The following is a 27,863-nucleotide window of genomic DNA, read 5'->3' as shown; positions in this document are numbered from 1 at the left end:
TCCAAGGCAAAGACAAGAATCAGTACTTGACGTAACTGCTGAACGATATTTGATCAACCGCATGTTCATATGATGACGATCTGCATTTGCTTTGAAATACAGGATGCAGTGCACTTTACCTTTCAAAAAGAGTTTCTATAGATACACAGCATTTATCAAGCAGAATACTGATACATATAAAAGTGTCCCAGGCCCTGTTTCATATATCTGACACGCTCTCACAAGTCGCCTAGCTTTCCCCTCCCGCTACTTGACCACCATCCCATCAACCCACTCAGGCTAGGTCTTAGCCTATGTCCACCCGGACTTCCAGGTGATCCCAGTCGACCCGAAGTATGTATATCGATCTTGAGTGGCGGAGGTACAGCTGCCCACAACTCCTTATCTGCTAATCCTCTATGAACAGCCAAAGGCAGGAACACCCTCGGTTCCCCTTTTACCAATGATACAGTCAGTCCACCTTGCGGGTCCGTCGAGAAGATCTGTCCAGTCAGAACATCCATCACAGGTAATAGAGGTTTAAAACCTGTTTGTTGAGGAGAAAGGTGGATCCCTACGGCCGGCACGCTCGATCCGTAATTCGTCAGCACCGACAGCAGAGGTGGCTTTGATACGGCGATGGTGTGATTTCCGAGCTGGTAAGCTTTCATCAGGGTAGTCAGAAACTCGGGATGCGATAAGTATGCGGATCGACGAGCATCATTCAGTGCTTTGATGACATTGTACGTATTCTGCGATGGCATAAGCTCCAATTCAGCCTGACGGAAGAGGGCCGACTAACAGTCGACTGAGAATATTCGTAAGTCCACATTGCCTCCCTGTTGAGCGGATCTTGGCCGCCTCGCAACCCCTGAGCAGGCATATTCAGCATTGATCTGATGACGATATAGCTTTAAACGTTATCTTACGTGTTCCCCGCCCTGGTAGAATATCGGCACGCCGTCATTGACGAACGGATACACAGCGGCGTTCTTGATCAGCTAAAGAGATTACAAGGTCAGCTGGGACGATACCAAACTGTATTCATGGACTGACCGAGGGGTCATTGGTAATGCCAGCGAAGCGCGGGAAGTCGTGATTACTGCTCAAGCAGTCGTCAGCAATCCAACCACAACCACATTGGACATCGCTTACTCTAGGAACGATCCAAGAGTCGTAGGGTCCGGAAACAGTCTGTGTACCTTTGAAACCATGTCCACTAACTCTCCTATTGAGCCCAGAGTAGTCTCGAAAGCTCGCCTGTACATCGTGTCAGATCGGAATAAAGGCAAGATAGTCTCAAGAAGGTGACTTGCCGTATATGGAAGAATGTAGCAAAGTCCAAGATGCTAGTCATACTTTCCCTTTGATACGGAGCCAGATATGCTGGGTCTATGAGTGCATACGCATCAGCATGGTCTTTTACGGGAATGAAAACGACATACCGCCGTGCAGTACTTCCCCCATAGCCACTACTCCGGCAGCTCTGACGAATCCAGGCCAGAAATCCTTCCTCACGTGCTTGACGGTATCTATCCGAAGCGCATCGATGTGGAATACCTTGACCAAGTCTTGTATCCAGCTGTACAGCGAAGCAATGACATGAGGAGATTCGGTATTCAGGTCTGGCATATTTTCAGATAGCCAACCTGAGATCAGAGATTATTAGTACATGATACATTGCCTAGGCTGAGCCGGAAGAACTCACAATTTTCAACATCCCATTGATCCTCCCAATCTGGCGTGCAGAATGTATGGAAGTCCGCGGGCGAGTTGAACGGTCCGTATCGAGCTGAAGGCAAGAACGTCTCCTTCGATTCCGCTCCGACATGATTTGCAACCTGCGAAGGGGAAGAGATCATTACAGATATATATATCCAATTAACTAAAATAGACTTACGACATCGACCATGAGGAACATCCCTCTTGCATGCAGTGCAGCGCTCAGATCGATCAGGTCTTCCGGCGTCCCGAATTTTGCGTTCAGCTCTGTGCACAGTCAGAATCAGCCCCGATTGATGCGCGAGCTATGTGAGAGTCGCTTACGAAAAAGGTTGGATGTCCAATAGCCTGTGCTGTATCAGCGGTGGTACTCATTAAGGGGAACTCACCATGGTACGCCTCGTGTCCGTAGAACCCCTCAATATTAGCGACAACAGGTGAAATCCATACTGGGAATATCACACAACGCGTCAGCGATCCACAAGTGTTGTAGAGTGTATCAGTGACCGACTGACCCGTATCAAAACCCATGCCTTGTATGTAGTCCAATTTCCTCTCTATTCCCTTCCAGCTTCCTCCGCAATGCTTCTTGTCAGCCGGATCGCATGGCGTGTTATCATCGTCCGAGCGGGCGAAGCGGTCCGTCAAGACTTGGTATATCGATCGAGATCGCAGTTCCGATGTTGTCAAGCTTTGAACAAGCGGAAACAGGGCGAAGAGGAGCAACGATAGCCGCATCATACCGGTGGTTCGCTATCTCCTGACCTGACGAAGGAAGGGATTGTCGAGCCTCAGGATCTTATATTGCTCATGGATACTGAAGTTCGTCCAAAAGAGATAGCTGACGATCCTGTATAGCTCTATCCGCGAAATGAAATAGATGCTATCCATGACTCATCTTCGCGCTGGGACTTGAAAACAACATAATTGCGGTGAGCTCGAAATTAGCTCATAGTGGTCGGGGTCCCATAAACGAACCCTGAAATGCCGTATCAGTCAAGATCCCAATACCCTCTCTGGACATGAGAACAAGGACACATAAAACACGGCATGCATACATGATATTCTCGAATTGTTGGTAGCTACAGAATACACAAATGTCCATCCCCGTGAAGCGACTCGCAAAAGCCCCTACAACTGTCCATACATCCCTCACTCCGGTACAGTCTCCTCGATTCCCGTGGCAGCTTTCGAAGGACTCGACTTTCTCCTACCGCTCGATTCTCTTCGATCACTCATCGAGCTCGATCCTCTTCTGTGCTCTCGGCCCCTGTTCGTAGCTGGAGGTACGCTGAAATAATCGCTCGTCCGTATATCATACATTGGCGAGATATCTGGTCTCATCGATTGTCGATTTGGCGAGGGGAACGGCCCGGCCATGTGGTTGATGGGTGTTGGCGAAGGGAAAGGACCAGACATGTGGTTCATCGAAGGTGCGGAGGGAAAGGGACCTGACATTGACATAGAAGGTTTTCTTGATTTTGAATTGGTGACGTTATTTGACGTCGAAGGATATGGCGCCGAAGCGAGTGGGAATGATTCCGAGTTTGCTGAGTTCGGCACTTCCGGATCCGTAGAGTCGGTGCGATGGTGACTAGAAACGATAGGAAGAGGCGGCGGAGGCGATCTCGTTCTACTTCTGCCCGGAGAAAGAGGATCTGTCATATCGATCAACTGGTATTCTTCCTGGTCTACGCCGCTTGCCCCGCCCAACGTCGAGCCCCTGGACGATCGTTTATCGGCTGCTCTAGTTCGACGAGCATCATCGTCTTCCTCTGCGACTTCAGGTAGGTATCCTAACCTGATTGAATCGTTCCCTTCGGTGGTTGACATCCAAGAGTCACCTTCGTACTCTGACCCAGAGAAGCCTTCCACCATGGATTTCTGCCGCTGCGTAGAGGTATGCTTTTTCGTCCGCAACGAAGAAAAGCTACTATCGCTCTTGTAGCCCGCAGGTTTCGGTCGCGTTGGTGCGTCTTTGTACTCCACGACTCCTGCCGCACCAAATTTCCTTCTGAGCCAGAACCACCATGCACAGAACGCTGCGGCCGCTAGGACGAAAAATCCGACAACGCTGACAGCAGCGATCACAGTTGTGTTGACGACCTTCTTTTCTGCAGCCCCTTGCGATGGCTGAGAGCCGGGGTTGTTCGGCGAGCCCCCAGTGCTGGCTTGCTGATCCGAAGAGACGGAAGCGAGGGATTGGCGCTGCACGCGAACAGCATAGAAATCTTGCGAAGCGACCGAGGCATTGGTCAATGGGATCAGCCCGACCGTCGGCTGCCAAGTCTTCTGTTTATTGGTATCGGGATATTGGAAGATGCTATACACATTCTTCATAAAAGAGCTTCCGAGAATGCTGAAGCGAGTCGTCAGCATTGTTCGTCGGACTGACAACGCCAAGAACTTACAAATCACCAGACTCGCCAAGATTGCCGGAGTACTGGATCATTCCGATACATTGCTTCTGACTTGCGTCATCTGGATCAGGATAGGTCATATCCAGAGGATGGACCGGGACGGCTTGACCAGCGATGTTGAACGAGATCGCGAGTTGTTGGGTACACGGCATGCGATCTGGTTCAAGTTAGCCATGGTGCAAGAATCTAGATCAAGTCACTCACAAAGACCGTCAGAGCTCATCGAGATCCCCGCCGCGTTGTATATCAAATCCGCGTATTGCCTGTATCCCGTCAGGATCGGCACACCACCCGAGTCTAGCACCGCCAGTGGAGTGGACTTGGTCGCGTAAACCTGACTCGGGCCAAGCGTGATATTTGTCGTACTCGCACCGGTACCGTTCTCCTGATCGCCAAATGTGGTGATTGAGACCCCCTGTATTGGTATGCGCCAGTGTAGATAACCTGTGACACCCAATTGCGGTTGCGAAATGATTGGGATATAAGGAGGCGAACAAGGGGAAGGGCAGATCTTTTGATCGACGGCTCCAATTCCGAATGACGAGCTTGTTCTTACATCCTCTCTACGCTCCAGGCCCAGAGCAAATAGTCTCTCTGTTGGTGCCGAAGCGCCAGCACCGAAAAGGTTATCGAGGAATGTAGCCCCATCAGGATTTGAGCCGGTTGTACCGCCGATCGAGGTCAGGATGGTTGAACTAGCAGGCACTGGCGTAATGATTGGCGTCAGCTACTTGTCTATAAGATCACTCGGCAACAACTTACGGGCTAGACCCAGAACGCCACTGAAGTTGCCACCACTGAGATCCTCATTGGTCACATCCGTAGCCGCTATGAAAGCCTGATAGCCTATTCCGAAATCCCCTACTGTGATTTCCTCCCAATATATATCCCCATCCACCGAGCCCGACTGATATGTGATATCTGCTGAGACGCCCGAGTCGAGCGATTGGGTGACATTGAATAGATTCGAAGCGGATTGACAGGAGGACGAGGTGCAGTCAGTGGTCGCGACCCACTAAACAAGAGTGGATTAGCGATACATCGTTGAGCTGGCTACGGGCACTTACCATATCTGATGACCCCAAATCTACCTGCAGTTTGACGGACTGCACATCCATCCCATTCCATACTGGTGGCTTGCCTCTTCTGAGTGCCCTCCGCCGCGAAGACGCTTCATTGTTATGGCCTAAAGACACATCGACGCTGTACACCGCTTCCGTATCGCTATCTCCACCCAAAGTGAGGTTCAATAAAACACCCGGGACGTAGGCTGTCGAAGACGGTAGAGACGCCGAGGCGGTGTAGGAGCGCGATCTCGATGCGCTGTATGACCAAAGGGAGGTGAACGATGTTGAGCGGTAATAAGAGGAGGATGATGTTGAGGTAGGAGTATAGGTGTAGGATTCCGCTATTGAGGATGCATTGTACGATGCCGACCCATCTGATGATGTTTGTGATGATGCAGAAGGTGAGGGTCCAGTGAAAAGAGGTCGAGCGGTCGTACCGGTCGCGCTGGTGGAATCGTACGACGTTGCAGCTCCGCTGAATACCTCCGAGGAGGCTTGTGAAGATGGTTCCCCGTTATCTTGTCGCCTGATATGGCTTAAATATGCTAGATGGTCCAACTTGCTCGCTCTGAAGGATTTCCCGCGACGAGCAGGGCTGATGATGGTCTGTGTGGTGTACAGGAAGGGACAAGGGGATTCGAGCGGGCATTCGGTCGTCGGCGTGGGTGCGATGAATGGCCGTGAAGACGGCCCAGCGATAGGTTGATCCGCTGAGGCCGGATCCATGATAGTAATTGGAGCGTTCTGTTGTGAATCATCAGACAAGTAAGTGATCGTCCGTGATTCAGAAAAGAAGAAGGCGAAGGAGCATCGAAGAAAGGACTTGGATGGATGTGGTAAGTTGGCGACTTTGTTGGTTGGATTCGTAATCGAGATCCGTTCACCCAAAGATTAAGCCCAATGTCCGGATCAGAGCAAATCACGACTCACGTGAATATGTTAGCCTAATACAGTATCAACATGTCGGTCTGATCTAGTCACTTGGATATGTAATGACAGATGAGGGAACGGAGATGGCGCTCTTGTCGTTATGGTATTTCTCTTGCTGCACAGCCGTCCCGCTCTATGGCTCCGCTTGGTAGTCAAACTGGAAATTCGGTTCGTCTTGGATCAATCGAAGATTTGGATTTGAAGAGATCGAGAAGGGTAGAAGACCTCGGTGCTAGCACGATGTATGATGACGAGTTGGATGTGGATGATTCTGATGAAGCTTGACGAAGTGAGGTGGGTTTGAATGGGATACCGGTCCCGTGACTGATTTGACACACCTGTAACTTGGCGTCGGTAATAAGCGATAACGGGCACCTGGCCTTGTATGCCCTCAGAGAGTGCGTCTACAGCGCGTATTCGAAAGCGAGGGCGATTGATGCGTGTATATGTATAGTATGGCTTGTAGATGTAATTGAACGAAGATGTAAAGTTGAATGCCAGTGAGAATGTGGTAAAGGGGTAAATAGACTTGAATTGAAAAACGGAACGGAGTGAACCCTGGCATTTGTCTCTTCAGGTGAGACATACATCGCCCCTCATTATATCATCACCCCGTCATCGTACTTGCGTCACCATTCTTTCCACTGGCGCACCCAGTTGTAGCAGCGTCGTCGAGCTCTATCGCAGCACTCCGTCGCTCAGGCTTGCTTCGCGAGACTCTCAGCTGCAAAGAGCGTCCCTCGCGAAGGCAAGTTCTCGAAAGAGAAGATGCAGGTGCCCCATGGCGTTCGGGGAAATGCACGTCAACAAGCGTTGTGCGCTCAGGGCGCGCACCAACAGCTTAAAATGTTCCGAGCGGGAAGCGATGCGCTGGATCGAGAGCGCTAGTTCTCGTTGGCACATTGGGCAGTATACACAGTACAACATACATTTATATACAAAAATCATTCTGAGCTATTTAGATCAAGCATCAACACCACCACCATGCTCATTTTCTTTGTTGTCATGGCCTTTGACATCATCAAACCAGATCACACTGTCCCATAACCATTTCAGCACAAATTGAACACAATCGAGGCAACAACTCACAGAGCGGTGGTATCATCTCTGACGCTTCTTGCACCAGGTTTCTTCATGCTCATGAACTGCCTTCTCAGCTCTCTGTCTTCACCTCCAATCGCATTTCTGATCAAGTGTGTTGCAGAATTGGAGTCCTCATACACCCACTGGCCATCCACTCTGGGTTCTTCTTGGGGGTGTGGATGGTCAGATCCAGGTGCAGGAGGGCTGTGAGGGCAAGTGACCATGATCTGGTTTCTTGGCACATCAGGGTGAATATCATGGATCAGATGAGAAGCCAAGAGGTAGGAAGCTTCCTCAGATGTCACTCTGTCCCATACTATTGGTTTATCAGTCGTAATCAGACTTCAACTTTGTGACTGGGGCACTCACACCCATCAGTTGCTAGGACAACAAACTTGAGCTCTTCTCCTGTCGCAGGATGGATATCCCTGACAGCAACTTCAGGTTGAGCAGTGACATAAGGGGGTGTCTTGTTAGGACACTCCTCAAACCACTTCCATCTTTGTCTTGGTTCTTTTTGATTGAGGGCCCTTCCAACCCTGTGCTACAAATTCAGCTCACTCATTGAGGTGAGGTGGTTTATCTCTCACTCTTTGAAGTGATCATAGTCTATCTTGTAAGCATCATCTCCAATTGCTCTAGATGGCTGCAATCCTCCAAGAACCCTGGGTGTATCCCCATAACCTTGATTGTGCACTGCAGTATCCTTCTCGTCCTCAGGGTGCTCACCCCTCACCCTATGTGCCATCTTGATCAGTTTATCCAAGCACTCATGGGCACTTACCTTGCTGCTTCTGCCTCATTCTCACACTCAGCATCTGAACTAAGGATGTCACATTTCCATTCACCTTTCTCAGCATTCCACCACCCAGCAACAGCCCTTGTGTCTCCCACATTGGCCACATATAGCTTATCAGCTTCAGCATCCACAACAGCTGTGACAGCACAAGCACCCATATCAAATTGTGTGGCCAATGCTAACATTGCAGGACCATGAGGTGGAAGCATGTGTCCAGTACTTGAGGTGAACAGGCCTGGCTTGAAAAGAGCTGAGCAGGTTGTATTGATCAGATTGGCATCCACAGCTAAGAAGCTGTACCTGTCAGTGGTGGCCCTCTTCAAATCTGCACTCACCTCATAGAAATCATTTCAGCAAAGGTCTGTGGATGGAGAGATGCAGCAAAAGCAGGTCTCAAATCATCACTCAGCTTGAGTCCCTGCTCAGGAATAGCCCTGATGTCAGAGGTCTCCCAGTCCCTCCCACACTTGTATCCTTCTTCCAGCAATTTCCCAGCATTATAAGCCAAGACACCATGAAGGGTCTTGCTGAGCAAGTCTGCCACATGAGGTCCACCATGCCCATCAAAGACACTGAACATCATCAGATCCTGCTTCCCATCTCCTGGGATGACCTCTTCACCTTGCTTCTTAGGATAAAGCTTGGTCCTGGTATCCCACCATCTTTTCCAGAATGATTCTCCCTCTTTTACCTCTAACAGGTCAGCTAGATAACCCTTGGATATGAGATCAGCTGAATATCTGTCTTCTCCTAGATCATCAACAGCAGGCAATGAATTGACTTCCCACTTCTTCACTGGATTATCTGGTCTGTTCACTGTGACACCAGCTTGGCCAGCTTTGACCTTCTCTTCAACTTCCTCCTCACTGAGCAACAAGTGGGAAAAAGTCTTGGGCTTGGAACCGGTGGCAGAGTCAACAGTATAAGTGAGCTCCACAGCTTGAGCTGGTATGGTCCTGATTTTGGCCTCTAAGCCACTGAAGAGTGTAGTATTCTTGTACTTGTGTTCAGAGAGCCAATGGTAGGTGATGCCACCTACAACCACTGATCCCAAACCTATAGCTGCATAAACCTTGCCAAAGTTGGGTCTGAGATTGCTTTGGGAAGAAAGGCTTCCGATAGCTGCCAGTGCTTTCAGACAATTCAAGTCACATTGATGACCTGGCCGGAATGCTTTGACTGATTTGAGGTGTCTGAGTCTTAGCATCTTTGGAGTGAGAATGTAACTTCTGAGTGTAGTTGTAACTGCTTGTGGGTATTCAATGTTTGATTGTAATGCTTATTGGAGCAATCAAGGAAAGACACAGACTGTTTCCTGATTTATATTCATGCTCTCACAGTGCTAGCAAGCTTTGATCTCCCATCATGACATCAGGCAGAATGGAGGTTGTGAAAAGAGAGTTACAAGAAAGGGAGATCTGTTGTGCATCCCTTGTTTGGCTTGTTCAGCCTGTGAGAGAGCTGCTGGCCATACATCCCATGCCCAAGTCTGCAATAGCACAGATGTCTTCCAGAAGGCATGGATCGGTGCACATGCAGTCATGTTCCTCCCAAGACTAGGCAAGCATTGCATGGATGTGGACTGGTCATCAAATCATCATGTAGCATATTTAGGTCTAGCCCACACCATTAGCCAAAGATGGAACTTATTCTTCTCCTGTTGTTCCTGTTTTTTCACTCTCATACCTCCCCACAAAGCTACCATGAATGATCCTTCTCCACCTGCCTTCTTCCATTGCCTGTATTTCCAGCATATCCACAACAAGAACTGTCCCTCTCTACATTTTAGCTGTAGACATACACATGCAGGAGCCGACTTACCAAACCTGCCAGGGCTCCTAGCACACCCCCAATGACTGCCCCACCATTATCACCAGATCCAGCTGTATTGCTGTTACTGCTATTTGACTGAGTAGGAAAGACAGCTGCAGCTCCTGGTGTTGTGGCTGAAGTTGAAGTCTGGGTTCCAGACTGGGCAGATTGTGCTATAGAGCTTGCTAGCCCTGGCAAGACATAGCTGATGTAGTCCAAAGCAAACAGGCACCCATCATTAAGATTAGTGATTACAACTTGATGCTTCTGGTTGGCATCCAAGTATGTTGTGAAAAACAGTAGAGTGTTGTAGGTCTCAATGTTTGATGAGGCATTGTAGACTCCAGCAACTTGATTATTCAGCTTGACTTCGTAGGATCCAAACCCTGGACCTGTCATCCCAAACACAAAGAATGCACTCCCTGATGACAGATTTCAGCTAAGCCCATAAGCTTGTGCATGGCCTGCTCACCTTGAACAGAAAAGGCTGCAGAAGCTCCACCAGCTGAAGTGTAGCTGACCGTGTCATGCTGGAACTGCCCTTTTTGAATAGCTGCTATATCTGACTGAGGGGCAGTGGATGAGTGAAATCCGGTATAGGTGATGTGATCTGAAGTGTCATCTAGTGTTGCATTATATCCTGAGCTGACAAGGTGATCAGCTTTTGACTATCCCAGGGATGACTCACCCAGACTCTACTACCTGGGTTGTAAGCTCCACTCCTTGCAAGGTGAAAGGGTTGGCTTTGTCCTGCCTACAGGCTGTGCAATCAATTTGTAGTGTTGCAGTGTGACTGCCAAATGTGGTTGATAGGTTTGTTGCATCTGATTTAGCTGGAGGCTGGTTTGATGAGCCATCAAGTCCTACTTGGATCTTATCTGCACTTGGGTTGTCATAGACAAAGGCAATATCTGAGACTGCAACTGAAGGTCAACATTTCACCAGACTCAAATGATAAGAACTGCTCACAGATTGCTTCAACTTCAACTGTGAAAGCATCTTCTTCTTGGTACTGTCTAGAGCCATCAGACTGCTGGTCCCAGTCAGAACTTGAAGGAGAATATGTTAGCAGGGGTGAAGCAGCACTAATCCAGACTTTAGCCATTTTGCAAACAGCAACTTCTGAAAGCTTTGATTTGAGTACTGGTCTTAGTCATTCTGCAGCTTCCCTTTTGGTATGATGTAGGATTGATTCCCTCCTCCTGACCATCTTGATAGACAAGACTATCAATAGCTTTCTTTTGAATACTTTGCAACAGGTTGCTTTGGTAAAAGGAAACACTAGCTCAGCTTTGTTGTCATACCCCATAGTTACTCAACAAGGGCATTCTCAAAGGATCTACTGGCTACTCTTGTCTGCCTGTTGCAACTTGTAAGCTCCCTCCATGGTATAAAATCTCATGTCACACAGATGCATTGAGCCTCCCAATTCACAAGCAAAACAACAATATCAAACTAAACAAACAACAATCTTGCTTTAAACACAGATCTTATAACAGCTGAGCTGAGATACTATTCCACACAAGTAAGTTCAACCTTCTTGTGTAGACATCAGTGCTGACTCAATGTCAGCATGCTTGTATACAGTGCTGCTGGACCAGTGATCTCTGGATACCCAGGATACTATTATGGTAACATGTATGCCGGGATGTATAATGGATGGGGAAGATATGGCTATGGGCCAAACTATGGAACAGGCTGGGCCAACAACTGGTATGGACCCTACAATTATATGTCTGGAACATATTGGTGAAAGATAGGCAGTTGTGACAATGATGGAACATGTATAAGTAGAAAGGTTCAGGTTGACTTGCCTTTGTCCAGTACAAAGGGTTAGGCATCAGTTCTCCTATAGACTCTTGTGGTGCAGCGCTGATCATTTTGACTGTTTGGTCTTGAACTTTTATCATTTCTCTATCTACATGTGCAAACTGACCCACCAAGTAAGTCAGCACTGTGTATTCATTGGCTGATCATAAGTGAGATGAGGATCATGCAGAATACAGATTGTGGTCACAAATGCAGCTCAAGCTACCATCAGCACAATAACCCAGGGCTTCAACATCATTCACAAGCAGTAAGAGACTATAATGATCATCTGGAATACAAGAGCCTGGTTGTCCCACTCAATAGATACAATACTTCCTGGCAAAGCCCACAGCTGTACCCTTTGCCCAGGACACCTCATCCCTTCTCTCAAGCTCAGCCTTTGCAAGACCTTGGATCTGGGCCTCGGCCTTTCTTTGGCTGGGCATCTGTCACACCCATTGCTCACTTATATGGACAACCCAAGTACTTGCGACATCAAAAGCCAGACTACAGGAGGTTCTGCTACAGTGTGGGGAAAGCTGAGGTCCCCCTTGCAGGTGGGCCATTGTATGGATACCATGCATCAAGTTGGTAAAGGAATTCTGGTCTTAGGAGGGTGTGTTTGGAATGGCTGAGACAGATTGTTCATGTTTCAGGGTGAGACAGACCTAGACCCATTGCTCTGCATAATCTCATGTCAAGAATAGTCTAGTAATAGATTGAAGCCACTTCATATATGCTTGCCTACTGCTTGTACATCCATGCTGTTTACTTATCTTGTATAACCCTTTTTAAACAATGTCAATTCAAACCTTCATGCCAGACCAACCCCGGATCATGCCAGCTGAGCACCAGCTCAACAGTGTTCAGCAAGCAGAGGAGGTTCAAGTACAAGAAGAGCCATGGGATGCTTGGCACACTGCACAACAAGTCCCTCAATTAGAAGACATACCTCCTCCTCCACCTTATTCAGCTGAACCCACTGAGGGTGACAGTCTTCAGGTACACCCACTCAGCATGGCCAATGAAGGTACATATCCCCTGATAGAGCATAAAGAATTGCAACATCTTGAGGAGACAGATCACTCTGCACCTCTGCCATCCAACCAGTATCCCTCCCAGGATATACAACATGCAGTGGTCCATGAAGAGCACTATCCGTCCAGCAATCAGCATAACCTGAGAACCAAGTCAGTCAGGAGGTACAAGGAGAAGTGAGCTTGTTGTTTGACCACAGAAGCAAGTCAGCAGCTAATGAGAGTGTAGGCCACATATTCAAGTGGTCAGCCAAGCTACAGATTCCAAGAGCTCTGTTGCAGACTCAATGCAGATGATGATGATGAACTCAATGATGATGCAGCAGATGCAAGCTCAGCAAATGCAGTCAGCTCAAATGGCAGCCATGAATCAGCAGAATCTGCAGATACAGGCACAGCACTTACAAAGACAGTCTGCTGGCAATGGTAAAATGAAGAAACCACAAGGATCCATCAATATCCATAGTGGGTGACAAATCCTGGTGTGATGAGAACTGTAGAGCTAAAACAGTCTGTAGGTCGCATCAAACAGAGGTCACCCAGAGCTAAGACTAGAATAGTAAGGCCAAAAGTAACACCAAAGATGGTGGTCCCACCCATTCCAGGTAGGCTCAGCCAGCTGCAGGACTCAGAAGCACAAAGCTGATTTTCCTTTTCAGTTGAAGCTGCCTCTCAAGAGGCAACTATAGAATCAATGGCTCTGGACAATTGGCAGGAAGCTACCATCATCCTCTGCTTTGCTGCTGTGGGTCTCATCTACTTGATCTGCTCTAGAGCTGGAGCAGAGGAGAAGAAAGAAGACTTAGCTAGGAAGCATATGTCTTGAGGTATGTATGGCCTCATAAAAGCTCAATGCATCATCTTTCCACTCCCAGGCCCCTCCTTTGTTCACTGCTATGGAAACAAGAGCATGAACAGTGATACCAAGGCTTTGGATGAATGATCATTCTCTCTTCCATATCTGTTTCTTGTCACATCCACCTTGATATCATGCTGGCCAGAATACTCCTCCCAAACATCTGTGCTGTTTTAGCAGTGTGTGTTCAAGGCAGAGCTCAAGAAGGATTTGTTGATCCCTCTCTCAATGGAGGAAGTATGCTCACTGTGAGTGGTTCTGTCTGGCCAAATAGCATACTGATCAGGAGAATGGGCAGTACACTCTCAACACTTTCCCTCCCAATCTAGGAGAGCCCCTGAATGTGATCATCTCCAACCAGTCTGATCCAAGGGTATTGGCAGAGACCATGTGGGAGGGTGGGCTGTATACTTATCTGGAAGCAGGTGCTTTTGGTGGTCAATGTCTTGGCCTTCATATGGGAAACAAACAGCAGGCTAATCTTGGGGATGGCAATAAGAACCGTAAGTCACAGAGGAAGAATAAAGGTCATCTGCTCATAATCCCTCAGAGACACAGAAAGCTCTTCTGAGGTATCAGTACTTCCACAACCACTTCTTGGGTACATGTCTAGAGACCTTGTATGGTGGCAACCACATCAGAGTCTTCAAGCAGGAAACAAGTGGAGCTTATTTCCTCAGGTCAGTAATCCATCTCAAAAAGGCAATGCTGACTTGTCCTGTACATGCAGTGCATCAACAGAGCTGGATAGCAAGAGATACCATCAACTAGGCATCAATGCATATGATGCTGGAAGGTGAGCTGCCTTATTCACCAGTATAGGCTGACCAAAGCAGAGATCTGTTTGTGGGAAATGCTACCAATATAGCGATTAAAGGTTATTTGGATTCAGATGCTAGCTTCATAGGGGGAAGTCAGCAAGAGAGGTTGGAGATACAGAACCACAGTGAACTACATAGAGGATCTAGTGCCAGCAAACAGGAGTAAGTGGCAGTGCATGATCAGTGACAGATATCAGAGCTGATTCTGTTGCAGCTAAATGGAATCACTATGTTGGGTAAGCTGCACTTTGGATTCAGTGAAAGGTCTTCTGCTGACAGCTGTACAGTGTGCAGCCTGTTGGAGGGGAGATCTCAGATGGCCTGGTGGCTGTCTTGACTGTGCAGGTGATACAGGAGGATCCCAAGCACTGGAGTGAATGGGTGTGGTCTGCTCTGGGGTTGTAATCCTTTATGCAGAAAATCCTTTGCTGGTCATCCTTTTAGACAGATTGGAGCTTGAATAGGGAGTTTGCACAGAGTGTTGTGAGTATACTCAACACACAGGTTTGTTTGTTTGTTTGTTTGTCATCAAAGTTTATGCTCTGATCTCATACTGCATACAAAATGGATGGGTTCCCAGTGTATGAGGACACATACCCTCCAGAATATAATCAAGAACCCTACTTACAATATGCTGATGATTATATCCCTGAACAGCCAGCTTATGCGGAATATGAGGAGATAGAAGGGGATATCGATATACTTGATGAGTTTGAAGAAGAGGAAGATGACCTGCCTGAAGCTTGGATCCCTTATCCCACTTACTCAGACCTACTTCCAGGGAATGGGAACCAGCAAGTGATTATTGGAGCATCATTCCCTCAAGCTGCAGATCTGAAACAACATTACTGTGATCTGTATCCTGAAGATTGTGCCAAGGGCCTGGTGGAGAGGAATGGTACTATCAGTGGGAATGGGACCTTAGAGGGGGATGTGGGGACTGGGACTGGGCTGAACCATGTTGACCTCTCAGGCTGTGGTCTGGCATTGATCCTTCTCTTCCTGATCCTTCTAGGGCTGAATAGTGGACTGGGAGGTGGTGAGGGGGACAAAGGCAAGGCAAGAGATGCAGAAAGACCTAGGTCTGAGAAAGATAGAGGCCAGGAGGGAGGAAAGGCTCCCAAAGATGAGACCCCTGAGGAGAGAGCAAAGAGAAAGGTAAGAAAGATGAAAATAGTGGAGAGAGGAAAATCCGAGAGAGAGGCAAGAAGAGGAACAGGCAGAAAGATAAGGTGGAGAATGGGAGACACCTGAGGACAAAAGAGGACAGAAGAACAGAAATAGAGCCGGAGACAGAGGAGAAAGAGGAAGGAGAGGTCAGGAAAGATGGAGGAACAGAGATGGAGGACTCAGGAGGAAAAGAAGGAAAGATCAGGAGGAAATGATGGACACCAGGGAGAAATGGAGAGCCGAAGAGGAAGGAAAACCAGGAAAGACAAGGGAAAGACAAAAGAATCAAGGGTGGGGAGACCTGAAAGAACAAAGAAAGAAGACAAAGGAAGACAAAGCAACATGGGGAAACTCCGGAAGAGAGGGCTGCAAGACATAAGAAAGCTCAGGAGGAGAAGGATAAGAAGAGGGCTGCAGCAAAAGCTCAAGCTGAGAAGGATGCCAAGAAGAAGGCAGCTGAAGAAGAAGCTGAGAAGAAGAAGAGGAAGAGGGATGGGCAGAGGTCTGAGACACCAGAGGAAAGGGCTGAAAGACACAAGCGCAAGAATGAGACTCCTGAAGAGACTGCAAAAAGACACAAGAGGGAGAAGGCTGACAGAGAGGAGAGAGCTAAGCGGAAGAATGAGACACCAGAGGAGACTGCGGCAAGACATAAGAGGGAGAAGGCAGAGAAGGCTAACAGGGGGAAGGGTGATCAACCTGCCGCAGTTGGGGACGACTCAAAATCCTCATCATGGCTCAGTCCCCCTCTTGTGCTCGGGCTCCTGCTCCTGCTTGGACTGGTAGCGCTGGGAGGAGCGGGTAAGGCAATGCAATTGCCTCAAGGTGTACCTGCGTGGTCAGACTGGCGATCACCCTTACCAAGCTGGAGCGACTGGACACCACCGTCGTTCTTCCATGTCCCCAGAACGCCTATCGGAGGCGGTCTGCTCAATCCGGATGGAGGGATTTTGGGAGGGATCGGTAGCAGATCTTCACCTCCATTAGTCAGGACTAGTCCAAGGTTCCTACCTTCTCGCTCAAAGTCACGATGGCTGGTCAACGAGCCTGCAGCGCATCGAGATGGGCCGCAAATCAACATCAATAATGTAAACTCTCAAGGAAGCGGTGATCCCATTTCATTTGGCAGCACCTCCTCCGGCGGACCGAAAGTCGTAGTGGAAGAAGAGGTCATCGTCGACGCTCCTCCTGTGATGGTGCAGGAGAAAATCTGGGAACCCCTCTCGTTTCGCTTTACTGGACCCAGTAATCCAGATCGTTTACTCAATATGCTCTTGACTATATTGCTCGTCTCCCTTCCTTTGTTGTTGGACTTCATCAAAGACTACCCCGAAAACGCATATACTCAGCCGAACTACATCTCGTCGCCTGTACAACTCCTCATACTGGGTGCGTTGATACTCCTGGGACTGTTAATTGCGGATTACCATTTCGGATGGACGACGACTATCGCCCCATACGCTGAAGTCTCGATTGAAGGCGTGCAAGGCGGGCTCACACCGGTCTTAGTGGGTGCAGTGGAGACGACGGAACAGTTAGTATGGGGTCTGGAAGATGTGCTGTTTGGAGAATCAAGGGTCTTGTTGGGTATGGGTCTGGCGGCGTTGGGTGTGTTTTTCCTCTCGCAGCGTGAGCCGAGCTTGGATATTCCAGAGACGGAGTTTGCGAGACCCACGACGCAGGCATTGGTCTTTCTGGGTGCGCTGCTGCTGGGCATGTTCTTCTGGAACGCGTAGTGTATGTTTATATGCATTTCAGATCTATATACAACGATACCGGGATATCCGGGTCAGACGATAGCAGATATCTTGAATGTAGCAGGTATGGGGTAATGACGCAGGATCAAGCTGTCTGCTGACTTCATCCTCATCAGCTAAATTCAAAAGCTCGACATCGCATCAGATTGAGCACACGCATTTTGACGATTATCACACCATTGTCTTTTCCTCGATCGCCTTCTGTACCTGATCCCAGATGTGCGCCGCAGCGACGTCTCGTCCTTCCACAGTGTGGTTCTTCGTCACCACATTGCTCAGCTCTTCGGCTCGTTTGCGCATCTTGGTCGCGGCCGAGTCGCTGGGCGTGCGCCCAATGACCTTGAGTAACGCTTTGGTGAGTTCAGGCTCTGAGCAGCCGGGTCTGCACGAATAGTTACTGGTCAGTATCTGCAAAGAACCAATTGTTGCAGCATTCCACTTACGCAGACTTCGGATTACCCCATTCACCTATTCCCAGATATGCGAGACGCGCGGTGAAGTCGTAACAATCAACCCAGGCAGGCATGACCACCTGAGGTACACCAGCTCTATTGCGCTTCGTCAGCTATGGCAATCAAACCCTACGGGGACTCACTGCAAAGCCTCGTGATACGAGTTACTTCCTCCGTGACTGACGAAGCAAACGATATTTCCCGTCTTCAAGATAGCACTCGGCGCCGCCTCGAGCCAATCAACGATTCTCAGTCTGTCCTTCACATCGCCATCGAGTTGTATTGTGTAGTCACCGATCTTGGCGAGTTTCCATAACACTTGTATATCCGGTCGTATGCCCAACACAACACGCACAGCTCGCAGCATCTCCTTGGCGTGATGTTCGCTGTACTTCAGATTGGTGCTCAAGCTGATCAGCACTGTCGGTCTCCCTTGAACCCATTGGCAGAGGATCGGATCGATATCTTGGAATGCCGGCGAGACTTGTACGATCGGCCCGCAGCATTTGAGCCAGGATGGGATCTTCAATGGGATTTCTGCTCCGACTGTGGACATGCAAATGACGGATCTCTCGCTAGGCTTGTCGAAGAGGGGAATGATCCCTGAATATCCAGCTTCTTTACGAGCTTTCATGATCCGTTTGAACTGTTTGTCAATCATGAAGAGCCACACGATGGTGAAGATGTTGATGAAAATGTTGGCGGGGTAGAGGTACCATGGTAATGGGTATGGGTAAGCTGATGCGATCCTGCAAAACCATTGTAACCCCGATAGCCTAGCGCTGGGTTAGTGGACCTACGTTGGAAGAGCAAACATGCTCAAACCTTGATCACCCAATGCAGACTCTTTAGCGGTATTGGGAGTCAACATGGTGGAAGGTTTCCCGGATTTGCGAATCCCGTCTCTTGCAGAGGCCATGATGGAGTCCACGACGATGTAGTCGGGATCTACCGCAGCGATGATCCGTTCCGTGTCTTTCGCAGCGTGGACGTATTCTTCGGGCGTTTCTGAATGGATAAAAGAGGTCGTTCGGGTGACTTGCAGCATACTCCCGTACATCCCAGGTGTACTCTCGACGAACTTGAAGACTTTGTCTGTCGCAGTGCGTCAGTCTGGTGCCGGGAGATAGGTCAGAGTGGAGACCTACCTGCATCTCCGCCAGCCACCGTGTACAGACCATCAGTCATGCTCACCCCGTCGATTGGATGGAACTGGACGGCGGCCGGCGTGCGTTTCGCCAATGCAGGGTAGGAGGCTAAGTGAATTTCGACACCATTCCCATGTCGAGCTGGTAAAGAGGCTATCACAGCCAGGTGGCAGTTTGCTTGACCTGATTCGGGACTATGTTAGAGGAGTCAAAATAACACTCATGTCGTTGCAGACAGACAGAAGCGAGATACGGAACTCACGAGGTCACGAAGAGCAAAGTGGGTCTTTTGGGCGCCATCTTGAGCCGTTGATCGGACTTGACTCGAGATGCACCAGCTTTTCGATCTGCGACCCTTCCCAGAGCTGCTCAGTTTCGTATGAATGTGTTGAGGATCATTGTGAATGCGTTGATTGACACTCTTTAATCAACGCTTGGATCAATTCCGCGATAATATCATGGGTGCAACCGGGATCACCGAGTGATAGCTGAAGGGTGATTTACGTAACTAGGCGATGACGCTAAGGCTTATGTGATTTGGCGCGTCCCGTTTGAAAGCCAAAAAACGAAACACAACACCGTGTCACTTTGATTCATCAACAGCAGACCAAGTAGAAACGACGGAGCATCATCAACAATACACACGACAGCACCAGCCCCCTCTCACCCGGCATGCTCCCTCCCTCAGCCATCTAATCACCGCATCGCACCCTGTTCTGGAGTACTCACCCGCGACGAGGGCATCTCGCAGCAGATTAGCCTGTTATCGCCAAGCCAAATTTGGTATCCTCCTCATCCACATATAGTACGCTAGCTGTGATCCGTGAGTACGCACAGGCCTGATAGGCCCCCCTTGAAACGGTGGTTCCAGCTGACGACGCGGCCGCAATCCGCTCTCTGAAGCTCATCCCGCTCGACATCTTCACCATGCCATTCTTACGGTCGATATCAAATTTCTTCGCTGGAAGTTCAGGCGCAAATGCTTCTTCGAGTCGTACGAACAATCGACGATCAGTGATGGACTCGACCGTAGACGCGTTCAGCTTGCCCACGGCGCAGGGGAAATACGGAGATGGTGGACTGGTGAGTCTTGCTCTGCAGGGAACAAGAAACTTATAGTTCGTGACAGCCAACCGACAGCGCTGCCTCGTCGCCTGGACCAAGTCGTCGAGGGAGTCTCTACCCCCCGCCGAAAGATGCCTTGTAAGCCAATGTCACTCAGAGACGGAGCTTTGCTGATGTCGTCCTTCAGCGCTGGCTCGCCAAATTACTTCCCTCCGCCTACACACACCTTCCACCGCCTGCGAAACGCCCTCGCCAACTCCTTCCCCGAACTGCTGGAAACACTGAATGGACCTGCCAATCCACATCTGCTCGCTGCGTTCGAAGCTGAACTGGGCTGTTCTCTGCCTCGAGCGGTCCGGGAATCGTTGTTAGCTGTGGACGGACAAGACCTCGAAGCATGCGCGAATATATCAGGTTCGGGAGGATTATTCCTTGGACTCCACTTTTTACCCTTGGAAGAGATCATGCGAGAGTGGGCTTTCTGGAGACAAGCAGAAAATGACCCCATGGCCGGAAACAACGCCGCGGTGCTGGCGACTATGGCCAGTGTACCGCCTAATTGGATCAAGAAGTTGTATGCCTGTCGAGGGTGGATCCCGCTCTTGAGCGACAGGACGGGAAATTACGTCGGGGTGGATTTAGATCCTGGTCATTCTGGTTCTTGGGGACAAGTCATCGTGTTTGGCCGGGATTTCGACCGAAAATGTGTACTTTGGCGAGGTGACGGTGAAGGTGGCTGGGGTAAATGGTTAGCCTCCTTCGTGGAAGATCTGGAATCCGGTGAGGGATGGGAAGTGGAGAAGAATGGTGGATCAAACGGAAGCACATCGGACGAAGAGGAAGATATAGGTTATGGAAGCTATAATGGAGGGGGCTCTTTCGGCGAATCCGGTCGAGGATTACGATTAGCTGGGGAGTATAGGGGATGGAACGTCCTGGAAGCTTGGTGGGATAAATCGGTGAGGAAGTGGGATACGCTGGGCCTGGGACTGGATGTAGCAGATGTCGAAAAGGGCTTAGAGGAAGCTAAAGCATTGGCGGGATACACGGATCCTAGTCCGGCTGGAAAGGGCAAAGGCAAAGCTGTGGAAGGGCTAGGGATAGGTATGAGAACAGGCGAGAGTGCTGCCCAGGTGGAAATCCCAGGTAAGTCTCAAAGTAATGGCACTAGCCTGGCTAACACGGTGTTAGTTGTCGGATCTCCGCGTATTCCGACTGGTCCGGGTACACCTGTACCGCATGACTTGGATGTCTTGCTTCCTCCTGCTTCACCAGAACAGCCGCCCATACCCAAGATTCGCCATCCCGCTCCGTCCCCTGTGCGGGTCATCACCCCTGTCGCGGCTACAGCCGATCATCCCTTGAAAGCTACCACCGATTCTTCAGGCTACTTGTCCCCTCCTTCCAGATCACCTCCACGATCACGTCGGAGGGAACCCCCGCCCATCGCTTCCCCCATTGATCTGCCAACTCGTGCAGACGTTCAAGCCATGGCTGCTATCGCGCAAGCAGAGAAGTCCGGTCTGAGAGGAGGGTGGGTGATGAATCTGGATGTCTCAGCTGGGAATGCCGCGAGGAGAGCGTCTAGGATGTCACCGAACTTGAGCGGTGGACCGGAAACCGATATGGTCGATATAGATCTGGAAGGCGGACGAGCGGAGAGATTCGGATCGCCCCGAATGACGGACGCGGAGATGGAGCGTCAGCGCGAAGAGGAGAAATTGGCTTTAGCTGGAGTAGAACATCGACGATCACCACAACTCATCCAACCTTCTCGTACTCCTTCTCCATTATCTCGAGAATCATCATTCGACGAACCCTCACCTTCGCCAATTGGGTCTGGTTCTGCCTCTGAGAAAACCCCTCGAGCATTATCGCGAGGTGATTCGGAGGGTCTGATTTCGATACCGCCGAGTGTGATCGCGGCCACCCAATCCATCCGACCTCCTCCTCGAGCGGCGAACAACTCTGAGCTGAACATCCGGACGTTTACAAGGGAAGACGAGCAGCGCGATGCACCTCTGTATAGGGGAAATACGGTTCGACCGGGTCGTAAAGAAAGAGAGTCCAGTGTGGTATCGATGACTTCTCAAGATGAGTTATTGGATCGAGCGAGTCTGACCAGATCCCCTTCGCCGAGTTTCACCTCGACCAACCCGACGGGGGAGATCGTGCATTCTCCAACGGCCATCAGCATGTCGCGGACGACGAGCGCGAGCGAGAATGATTATGAGGGACGACTTGCTAGTCCGTTAGTCAGCGATAGTGGGAGGCGAGGTAACGGGTTTAGGAAGGAAGATAAGGTGTCAGCTTTGGAGGATGAGTTGGAGGAGATTAGTATTGCATAAGCCTTGGATTGGAGACGCATCAGAGCATAACGCATAGAATGCATTGGTTTCTCCGACTTTTACTTTTACTTTGCGGATTTGCTGAACAATGAACGGAGATACTAACACTAATATACTCCATAAGTACCTACCATTCCCCAAGTGGTCATTCTGGACTGATGATTTCTCAGTATAAGCTCGGGAGGAGCGAACATCTTGGCTATCATACGTATCAACTCGAGAATAAGCGGCTTTTCGGGCTCGTCGAAGGGTATCAGTAATTTACCATGACGGTATCTGCCCCAATGGGAAGGTGAGGAAGAGCGTTGATAGTCCTCCATGGCCCTTTGGTAGACCCGCAGTGCGGCTTGATCCAGAACAGCGGGCTGGCTGTGAAGGGGAAGAAGAGGGATGCCAGAGAGGTCATGGGTGCTCGTGCTTTGTGGATTATCATCTAAGGATGGTGGGTGCGGGAGGTGATCAGCCAGAGGGAAGTAAGGGGGAGGCAGGTCGTTCTCAGTAGGCATACTCGATTTGATGCTCCGTTTTTATAGGTTGTGTACGTCTTCTATGTTGCTCTTTTTGGTTGGATGTTGGAGGCTTGAGTGATTTAGGTCTGAAAGTGTAGGTGAGGATGGGAGGTGTGACAGAGGAGTAAATATTCTGAATGGTCTTGGATATCCGGCCAACAATCACTGAGAGGTGTTCTGACGGAGACTTCATCCTTCAGAGGAAAGGTGAGACGTCTGGTCGTCCTACATGTTGCAGCGGAGGTCCACGGCACAAGATTAAAAGAAGTACATACGCCATACTGGTTTCTATTTTCCAGTTTCGTGGCGTCGTATGGAAGTCCTCCTTTCCTTTGATGCGTTGTCGACTCGATGCGACACGATATGCATCTGGTCAGTATCGAGTCGGGCCAAGCGAGTTGAGAGGAGGTTCGAAGTCAGTACCACTCCATCGTATATAATAAGCCCTCGTATCTCGCTCAGGTATTCAGCGGACTCTGAGGCATCAGGTAAAAAAAAAAACCAATCTTCTCGAACAACATCCTCCCATCTTCACACCTGAGTCACGACTGCCGAGAAGACACTGCAGTGCAACAGCCATGTCCCACCACGCCTCCGAATCGCCCTCTCCCTCGCCTGACTCAGGCCTAAAACCGTGCAAAGCGATCATTGAGAGAACCATGGGGGAGAAGAGCCACGTAATATCGACCAAAGTTGACACCAGAAACACCGCCACGAGATCGACAAATGCCGCTTGGTGGGCTTTCAACTTCCTGCTAGAACACTCGCGGATTGAGTCAGATCGAAGGATCAAGCACACTGTCCCTGGTATACAGAAGCGCAGGAAGGATGAGCTCTGATCATCGACCTCCGTCACCATATTAGGTTGCACATAACCTAGAGTGTCAGCATAGATGGTGTGCCACAATTTGTGTATTTCCGTAATGAGTAACGTCATGTATCGAATTGATCCCGGTGCCACGCGATTACCATTGTACTTGATCCAGGGAGAGATGCGTATGGTGGATCGTGACAGCATCATCAATAACTAACTAATCCCTGATATCACCATATAACAACAACACTCGACTTCAGCAACAAGCAATAACAGACTGATAGTCCCAGAGCAGAGCTATGAGATTGGAATAGACAGGAGTCACAGCCTGACACGCGATAGTCGAAATCAAGTCAGCATCAATCGCACAGTCATTCCGGCGATCTCTCAACCTTAGTCACACCCCGCACCTCAGATTGACGTTACGCGTATCTCGCATTATCATTCAACATCCACCTAATCAGGAATCTACCAATCAACGACACCCTTGATCATCGATACCACATTAGAAAGACCTATAATTTCCCACTCGAGGTCGTTGAAGCAGAGTGGTGGTCCTCGGTGTCGCACCGGCAGCGATGACATCGTTCAACCCTTTACCGGCCCACGTCCAAGCTGCACAAGATCAATTTCCTTCGGATGGTATACCGACGCCGACTTATATGGGCATGGTAGATACCGGTGCTCAGTGGGACTATATCGTAGGCAAAGACGGTCGACGGAGGTGAGCTTTTGGTTGCTGTGACAGGTGTCTGAGCGTCATTTAGCGCGATTTCACTAACTTGTGCGTGTCCAGTCGAACACCATCAAGATCCCCTCATAGGTCAGCTACGGAACCTTCGGTACTACGACCTTCATCCCTCTCCCAATCTCAGACTGCCGATCCATCTCCCGCGCTCGGCTCGTCGTTCCCGACCACATCCGCTCATCCGCAAGAACCTACAATCACCGAGGAAGCCGCGGCGGTAGTGTCGCGCAGTATGAACGCTCAGCAGTATCAACATGGTAACGGAGAGCCACTCGCTCCGAACGGCCATGGAGGTAGCACGGCGAATGGGAACGGATACAATGCCGCTGCGGGAGCAAGTACGTCAAGGAGCGGAAGGAGTAAGACCAGGATGGTAGGCGATTGGCAGTTGGGCAAGACGCTAGGAGCGGGTAGTATGGGCAAAGTCAAACTAGCCATTAATGTTGTGACCAAGGAGAAGGTGCGTAAGCATGAGGTGAAGATATACCCGGTACTGACATGACGACGTAGTGCGCCGTCAAGATTATACCTCGGTATACCGAAGCGACACGCCGCGAGGAGCCGAAGACACCGGAAGAAGCAGAGAAGCAACGTCAACGTGATGAGTCCAAGGAGATACGTACAATCCGAGAAGCACATATATCGCTACTTCTACATCACCCTTACATCTGCGGGATGCGCGAATTCATATCCCATCAGAACCACCACTATATGGTGTTCGAATTTATCGACGGAGGACAAATGCTAGATTATATTATCTCACATGGGAGATTGAGGGAAAGGGCGGCGAGGAAGTTCGCCAGGCAGATTGGATCAGCGTTAGACTATTGCCATCGGAACTCGATTGTCCATCGTGATCTGAAGATTGAAAACATCTTGATATCAAAGAATGGGAATATCAAGATCATCGATTTCGGTCTATCCAATCTTTACGCACCATCCCGGCATCTATCGACGTTCTGCGGGTCGCTCTACTTTGCCGCTCCGGAGTTGCTCAATGCCAAAGCGTATACTGGACCCGAAGTCGACGTCTGGTCATTCGGTATCGTCCTGTATGTCTTGGTGTGCGGAAAAGTTCCCTTTGACGACCAAAGTATGCCCGCCCTACATGCGAAGATCAAGAGAGGAGCTTGTGAATACCCAGCCTGGCTTAGTGCGGATTGCAAACACCTTCTGAGCCGGATGTTGGTCACCAATCCGGCGGAACGAGCGACTCTCACCGAGGTACTCAGCCATCCGTTCTTGACCAAAGGTTACGATGGTCCGCCCGACTCGTGTCTCATCCACCGGGAACCCCTACGCGCGGAGGAAGTGGACTGGGAGATTGTCAACATGATGCAAGGGTTTACCTTCGGCTCAACCGACCAAATCTACGACGATCTCCGCGCGGTCCTCACCTCCGACGCTTACCTAGCGTGCGTGGCACAGTATGAAGCTAGAAAGGACAGGCGGAAAGGTCCCGCGATGTCTACCTCTAGCATGGATGTGAGCAGCAACGTGACTGAATCGCCCAAGAAGAAGCGATTCAGCGGGTTCGACTTTGCGAAGAAGAAGCTGTTCAAGGAGGAGAAGAAGGTGGAGGAGCCCGTCGTGAAGGAAAAGGAGCCATTGGACCCCACAAGAGGATTCGACCCGCTCATCTCGATCTACTTTTTAGCCAGGGAGAAGGTTGAGCGAGAAAGGGTATATGGCAAAGGTCACTTTGCCTCGTCCAACATGTCGATCGATGGTAACGATGCGACTGGATACGGTCGACAAGTCGCTCAACTTCAAGCTCCACCTTCCAGTCATGCCATGGGAGCTTATGACACTCCACGCGATTCGGGCTATCTACCTCAGCCTCGACAGCGTACCGAGGAGGTGCCCAACCCTGTCATGCAGCATCCTCGAGCGGATCAAGAACAGTCTAATATCGCTGACTTGCCTCAATCCCATCAACGCCAGCCATCTCTCAGTCAACCTCCTTTACCTTCCCAGTCACTCCAGCCGAGCCCGTTACCGGATCAAGAGGGTCTCACCAAGAAGTTCAGCCTGCTTGGGCGTGGGCCACGACCATCTTCATCGAATGCGCCTTCTCGCTCGAGCTCCACCGCTACAGCACCTTCTCAAGGCATGACTCCGTCGCCTTCTATGCCACTCACTGCTGCTGGGGATCACCGACGAGCCACGACGGTCTCCGACAAAGCCACCAAGCATGAAAGAAGGGTGTCAGTGGGCAGTATCTCCAATATTTCAAATTCAGTTGGTCGAGCGACAGGCCTGGGCAGGAGATCATCGCAACGTGAGAGAAAGGCGACTCCCACAGAGCACGAGCCGACCTGGCTCAACACACCGAAGGAAGCGGACGAATACCACCCGGCGCAATCGTCCGTTCATGCCGAAGATACCGCTTTGGAGCCCGACTTGCAATCTGAGATTGGCGCGAATGCGATACATGAATCGCACCAGAACGGAGACGTCAAATCGGTCTACCTCAAGGGCTTATTCAGCGTTTCTACCACATCAACTAAACCCGCTACTCAACTTATCAAGGATGTCTCGACGGTGCTCAACAGGCTGGGCATCAAACATCGTCCGATCAAGGGTGGATTCGAATGCGTTCATATACCTTCGATCGACTTGAATAGCGTAGTCAACGGCGACGAGGCGAATACGAGTCTACATTCGGTCAATCAGCCTGCAGCGACGACAAAGCGAAAACCATCGTTGAGGAGAAAATCATCGAAACCAAATATCAACGGAACAAACAGTCGAAATACCTCGCCGGCACCGCAGAAAGTGCTAGGCACGGGATCGAGCGGAACCTTTAGCATGGGAGATACACCGTCTACGCCTGGTAAGCGGTCGACACCGGGCCAAGGGCAAGGTTCAGCAGGGGCAGCACAACCAGAAGACGATGAGCTTGATGCGTGGGCGATAGCCCAGTCCGGTGGAGCGGGAAGTAGTCTGATAGTCAGGTTTGAGATCTTTGTTGTCAAGGTGAGTCAAGGCATCTCGCATATGATCGAATATGATCAGTCGTTGACTCGAATTATAGGTCTCGTGGATGCCATTGCACGGTATACAGTTCAGGAGGGTCGGAGGGGATGGATGGCAATATCAAATGCTGGCCAAGACCATCTTACGGGAAATGAGACTGTAATTCGATTTTGTCGGCGCTCCAAGTAGGAGCGAAAAGAAACGGGCAAAAAGCTGCCCGAGAATTGCGGAGCTCTAACTTGTGAATAAGGCGTTTATCTGAACATGCGCAATTGTAGTGTGACCATAAATTGTGTCGACATTTGTCTGGTTCTGGAATAGTATTACTGCTACGTATAGATCATGATTTGCTATGACACGATTTTGTTTCAACTTCACCCCCATATTAGGTGGTGCACACTAACTCCAGGCCATCGGCTGGCGAGGGGCAAGATCTTGGTCTTCGAGGGAGCAAAGCGAACTTATGAAGCAACATGTCGAAGAAGCGAAACATCGATGTGACCTCCGTTCACGCTGCAAGGCCCAGGCCCAGGTCGAG

The 27,863-nt window shown here is 49.9% G+C and overlaps 12 protein-coding genes across 12 annotated transcripts; 6 read left to right on the top strand and 6 right to left on the bottom strand.

Moving 5' to 3' along the window:
* Positions 1 to 218: 218 nt before the first annotated feature.
* Positions 219 to 2,442, bottom strand: I303_100441 (uncharacterized protein; the record flags this gene model as incomplete). Its single annotated transcript, XM_065968117.1, has 12 exons — positions 219 to 731; positions 782 to 850; positions 909 to 980; positions 1,036 to 1,081; positions 1,135 to 1,239; positions 1,296 to 1,371; positions 1,425 to 1,628; positions 1,688 to 1,820; positions 1,880 to 1,968; positions 2,026 to 2,054; positions 2,099 to 2,150; positions 2,217 to 2,442. 12 exons carry the CDS (start codon positions 2,440 to 2,442, stop codon positions 219 to 221), a joined length of 1,614 nt encoding a protein of 537 aa, XP_065824189.1.
* Positions 2,443 to 2,853: 411 nt separating this feature from the next.
* I303_100440 (uncharacterized protein) lies at positions 2,854 to 5,914 on the bottom strand (the record flags this gene model as incomplete). The annotated part of the gene is made up of 5 exons (XM_018403810.1): positions 2,854 to 4,060; positions 4,113 to 4,278; positions 4,326 to 4,826; positions 4,884 to 5,136; positions 5,189 to 5,914. 5 exons carry the CDS (start codon positions 5,912 to 5,914, stop codon positions 2,854 to 2,856), a joined length of 2,853 nt encoding a protein of 950 aa, XP_018266464.1.
* Positions 5,915 to 7,081: 1,167 nt separating this feature from the next.
* On the bottom strand, positions 7,082 to 9,207 carry I303_100439 (uncharacterized protein; the record flags this gene model as incomplete). Its single annotated transcript, XM_065968116.1, has 6 exons — positions 7,082 to 7,154; positions 7,208 to 7,517; positions 7,571 to 7,740; positions 7,792 to 7,938; positions 7,986 to 8,325; positions 8,406 to 9,207. The coding sequence occupies 6 exons, from the start codon at positions 9,205 to 9,207 to the stop codon at positions 7,082 to 7,084; spliced, it is 1,842 nt and encodes a 613-aa protein (XP_065824188.1).
* Positions 9,208 to 9,597: 390 nt separating this feature from the next.
* On the bottom strand, positions 9,598 to 10,917 carry I303_100438 (uncharacterized protein; the record flags this gene model as incomplete). The annotated part of the gene is made up of 5 exons (XM_018403808.1): positions 9,598 to 9,768; positions 9,822 to 10,234; positions 10,285 to 10,457; positions 10,501 to 10,729; positions 10,782 to 10,917. The coding sequence occupies 5 exons, from the start codon at positions 10,915 to 10,917 to the stop codon at positions 9,598 to 9,600; spliced, it is 1,122 nt and encodes a 373-aa protein (XP_018266462.1).
* A 1,502-nt stretch (positions 10,918 to 12,419) lies between these two features.
* Positions 12,420 to 13,484, top strand: I303_100437 (uncharacterized protein; the record flags this gene model as incomplete). Its single annotated transcript, XM_018403807.1, has 3 exons — positions 12,420 to 12,835; positions 12,888 to 13,123; positions 13,318 to 13,484. The coding sequence occupies 3 exons, from the start codon at positions 12,420 to 12,422 to the stop codon at positions 13,482 to 13,484; spliced, it is 819 nt and encodes a 272-aa protein (XP_018266461.1).
* Positions 13,485 to 13,648: 164 nt separating this feature from the next.
* On the top strand, positions 13,649 to 14,740 carry I303_100436 (uncharacterized protein; the record flags this gene model as incomplete). Its single annotated transcript, XM_065968115.1, has 7 exons — positions 13,649 to 13,762; positions 13,813 to 14,017; positions 14,065 to 14,194; positions 14,245 to 14,310; positions 14,433 to 14,497; positions 14,550 to 14,571; positions 14,623 to 14,740. 7 exons carry the CDS (start codon positions 13,649 to 13,651, stop codon positions 14,738 to 14,740), a joined length of 720 nt encoding a protein of 239 aa, XP_065824187.1.
* A 159-nt stretch (positions 14,741 to 14,899) lies between these two features.
* I303_100435 (uncharacterized protein) lies at positions 14,900 to 17,241 on the top strand (the record flags this gene model as incomplete). The annotated part of the gene is made up of 2 exons (XM_065968114.1): positions 14,900 to 15,493; positions 15,814 to 17,241. 2 exons carry the CDS (start codon positions 14,900 to 14,902, stop codon positions 17,239 to 17,241), a joined length of 2,022 nt encoding a protein of 673 aa, XP_065824186.1.
* A 192-nt stretch (positions 17,242 to 17,433) lies between these two features.
* On the bottom strand, positions 17,434 to 19,162 carry I303_100434 (uncharacterized protein; the record flags this gene model as incomplete). The annotated part of the gene is made up of 6 exons (XM_018403804.1): positions 17,434 to 17,644; positions 17,706 to 17,810; positions 17,858 to 18,463; positions 18,515 to 18,809; positions 18,863 to 19,056; positions 19,125 to 19,162. 6 exons carry the CDS (start codon positions 19,160 to 19,162, stop codon positions 17,434 to 17,436), a joined length of 1,449 nt encoding a protein of 482 aa, XP_018266458.1.
* Positions 19,163 to 19,789: 627 nt separating this feature from the next.
* Positions 19,790 to 22,275, top strand: I303_100433 (uncharacterized protein; the record flags this gene model as incomplete). The annotated part of the gene is made up of 4 exons (XM_018403803.1): positions 19,790 to 19,945; positions 19,992 to 20,065; positions 20,115 to 21,073; positions 21,119 to 22,275. 4 exons carry the CDS (start codon positions 19,790 to 19,792, stop codon positions 22,273 to 22,275), a joined length of 2,346 nt encoding a protein of 781 aa, XP_018266457.1.
* A 107-nt stretch (positions 22,276 to 22,382) lies between these two features.
* Positions 22,383 to 22,781, bottom strand: I303_100432 (uncharacterized protein; the record flags this gene model as incomplete). Its single annotated transcript, XM_018403802.1, has 1 exon — positions 22,383 to 22,781. The coding sequence occupies one exon, from the start codon at positions 22,779 to 22,781 to the stop codon at positions 22,383 to 22,385; it is 399 nt and encodes a 132-aa protein (XP_018266456.1).
* A 581-nt stretch (positions 22,782 to 23,362) lies between these two features.
* I303_100431 (uncharacterized protein) lies at positions 23,363 to 23,623 on the top strand (the record flags this gene model as incomplete). Its single annotated transcript, XM_018403801.1, has 1 exon — positions 23,363 to 23,623. One exon carries the CDS (start codon positions 23,363 to 23,365, stop codon positions 23,621 to 23,623), a length of 261 nt encoding a protein of 86 aa, XP_018266455.1.
* Positions 23,624 to 24,176: 553 nt separating this feature from the next.
* I303_100430 (uncharacterized protein) lies at positions 24,177 to 27,488 on the top strand (the record flags this gene model as incomplete). The annotated part of the gene is made up of 5 exons (XM_018403800.1): positions 24,177 to 24,322; positions 24,395 to 24,639; positions 24,682 to 24,806; positions 24,857 to 27,325; positions 27,384 to 27,488. 5 exons carry the CDS (start codon positions 24,177 to 24,179, stop codon positions 27,486 to 27,488), a joined length of 3,090 nt encoding a protein of 1,029 aa, XP_018266454.1.
* Between the last annotated feature and the right edge of the window lie 375 nt (positions 27,489 to 27,863).

Source organism: Kwoniella dejecticola, chromosome 1 (genome assembly GCF_000512565.2).
Source record: "Kwoniella dejecticola CBS 10117 chromosome 1, complete sequence".
NCBI classification, from domain to species: domain Eukaryota; kingdom Fungi; phylum Basidiomycota; class Tremellomycetes; order Tremellales; family Cryptococcaceae; genus Kwoniella; species Kwoniella dejecticola.
The sequence above is the reverse complement of the archived record's forward strand: the minus strand, read 5'-3'. Positions and strand labels throughout refer to the sequence as shown.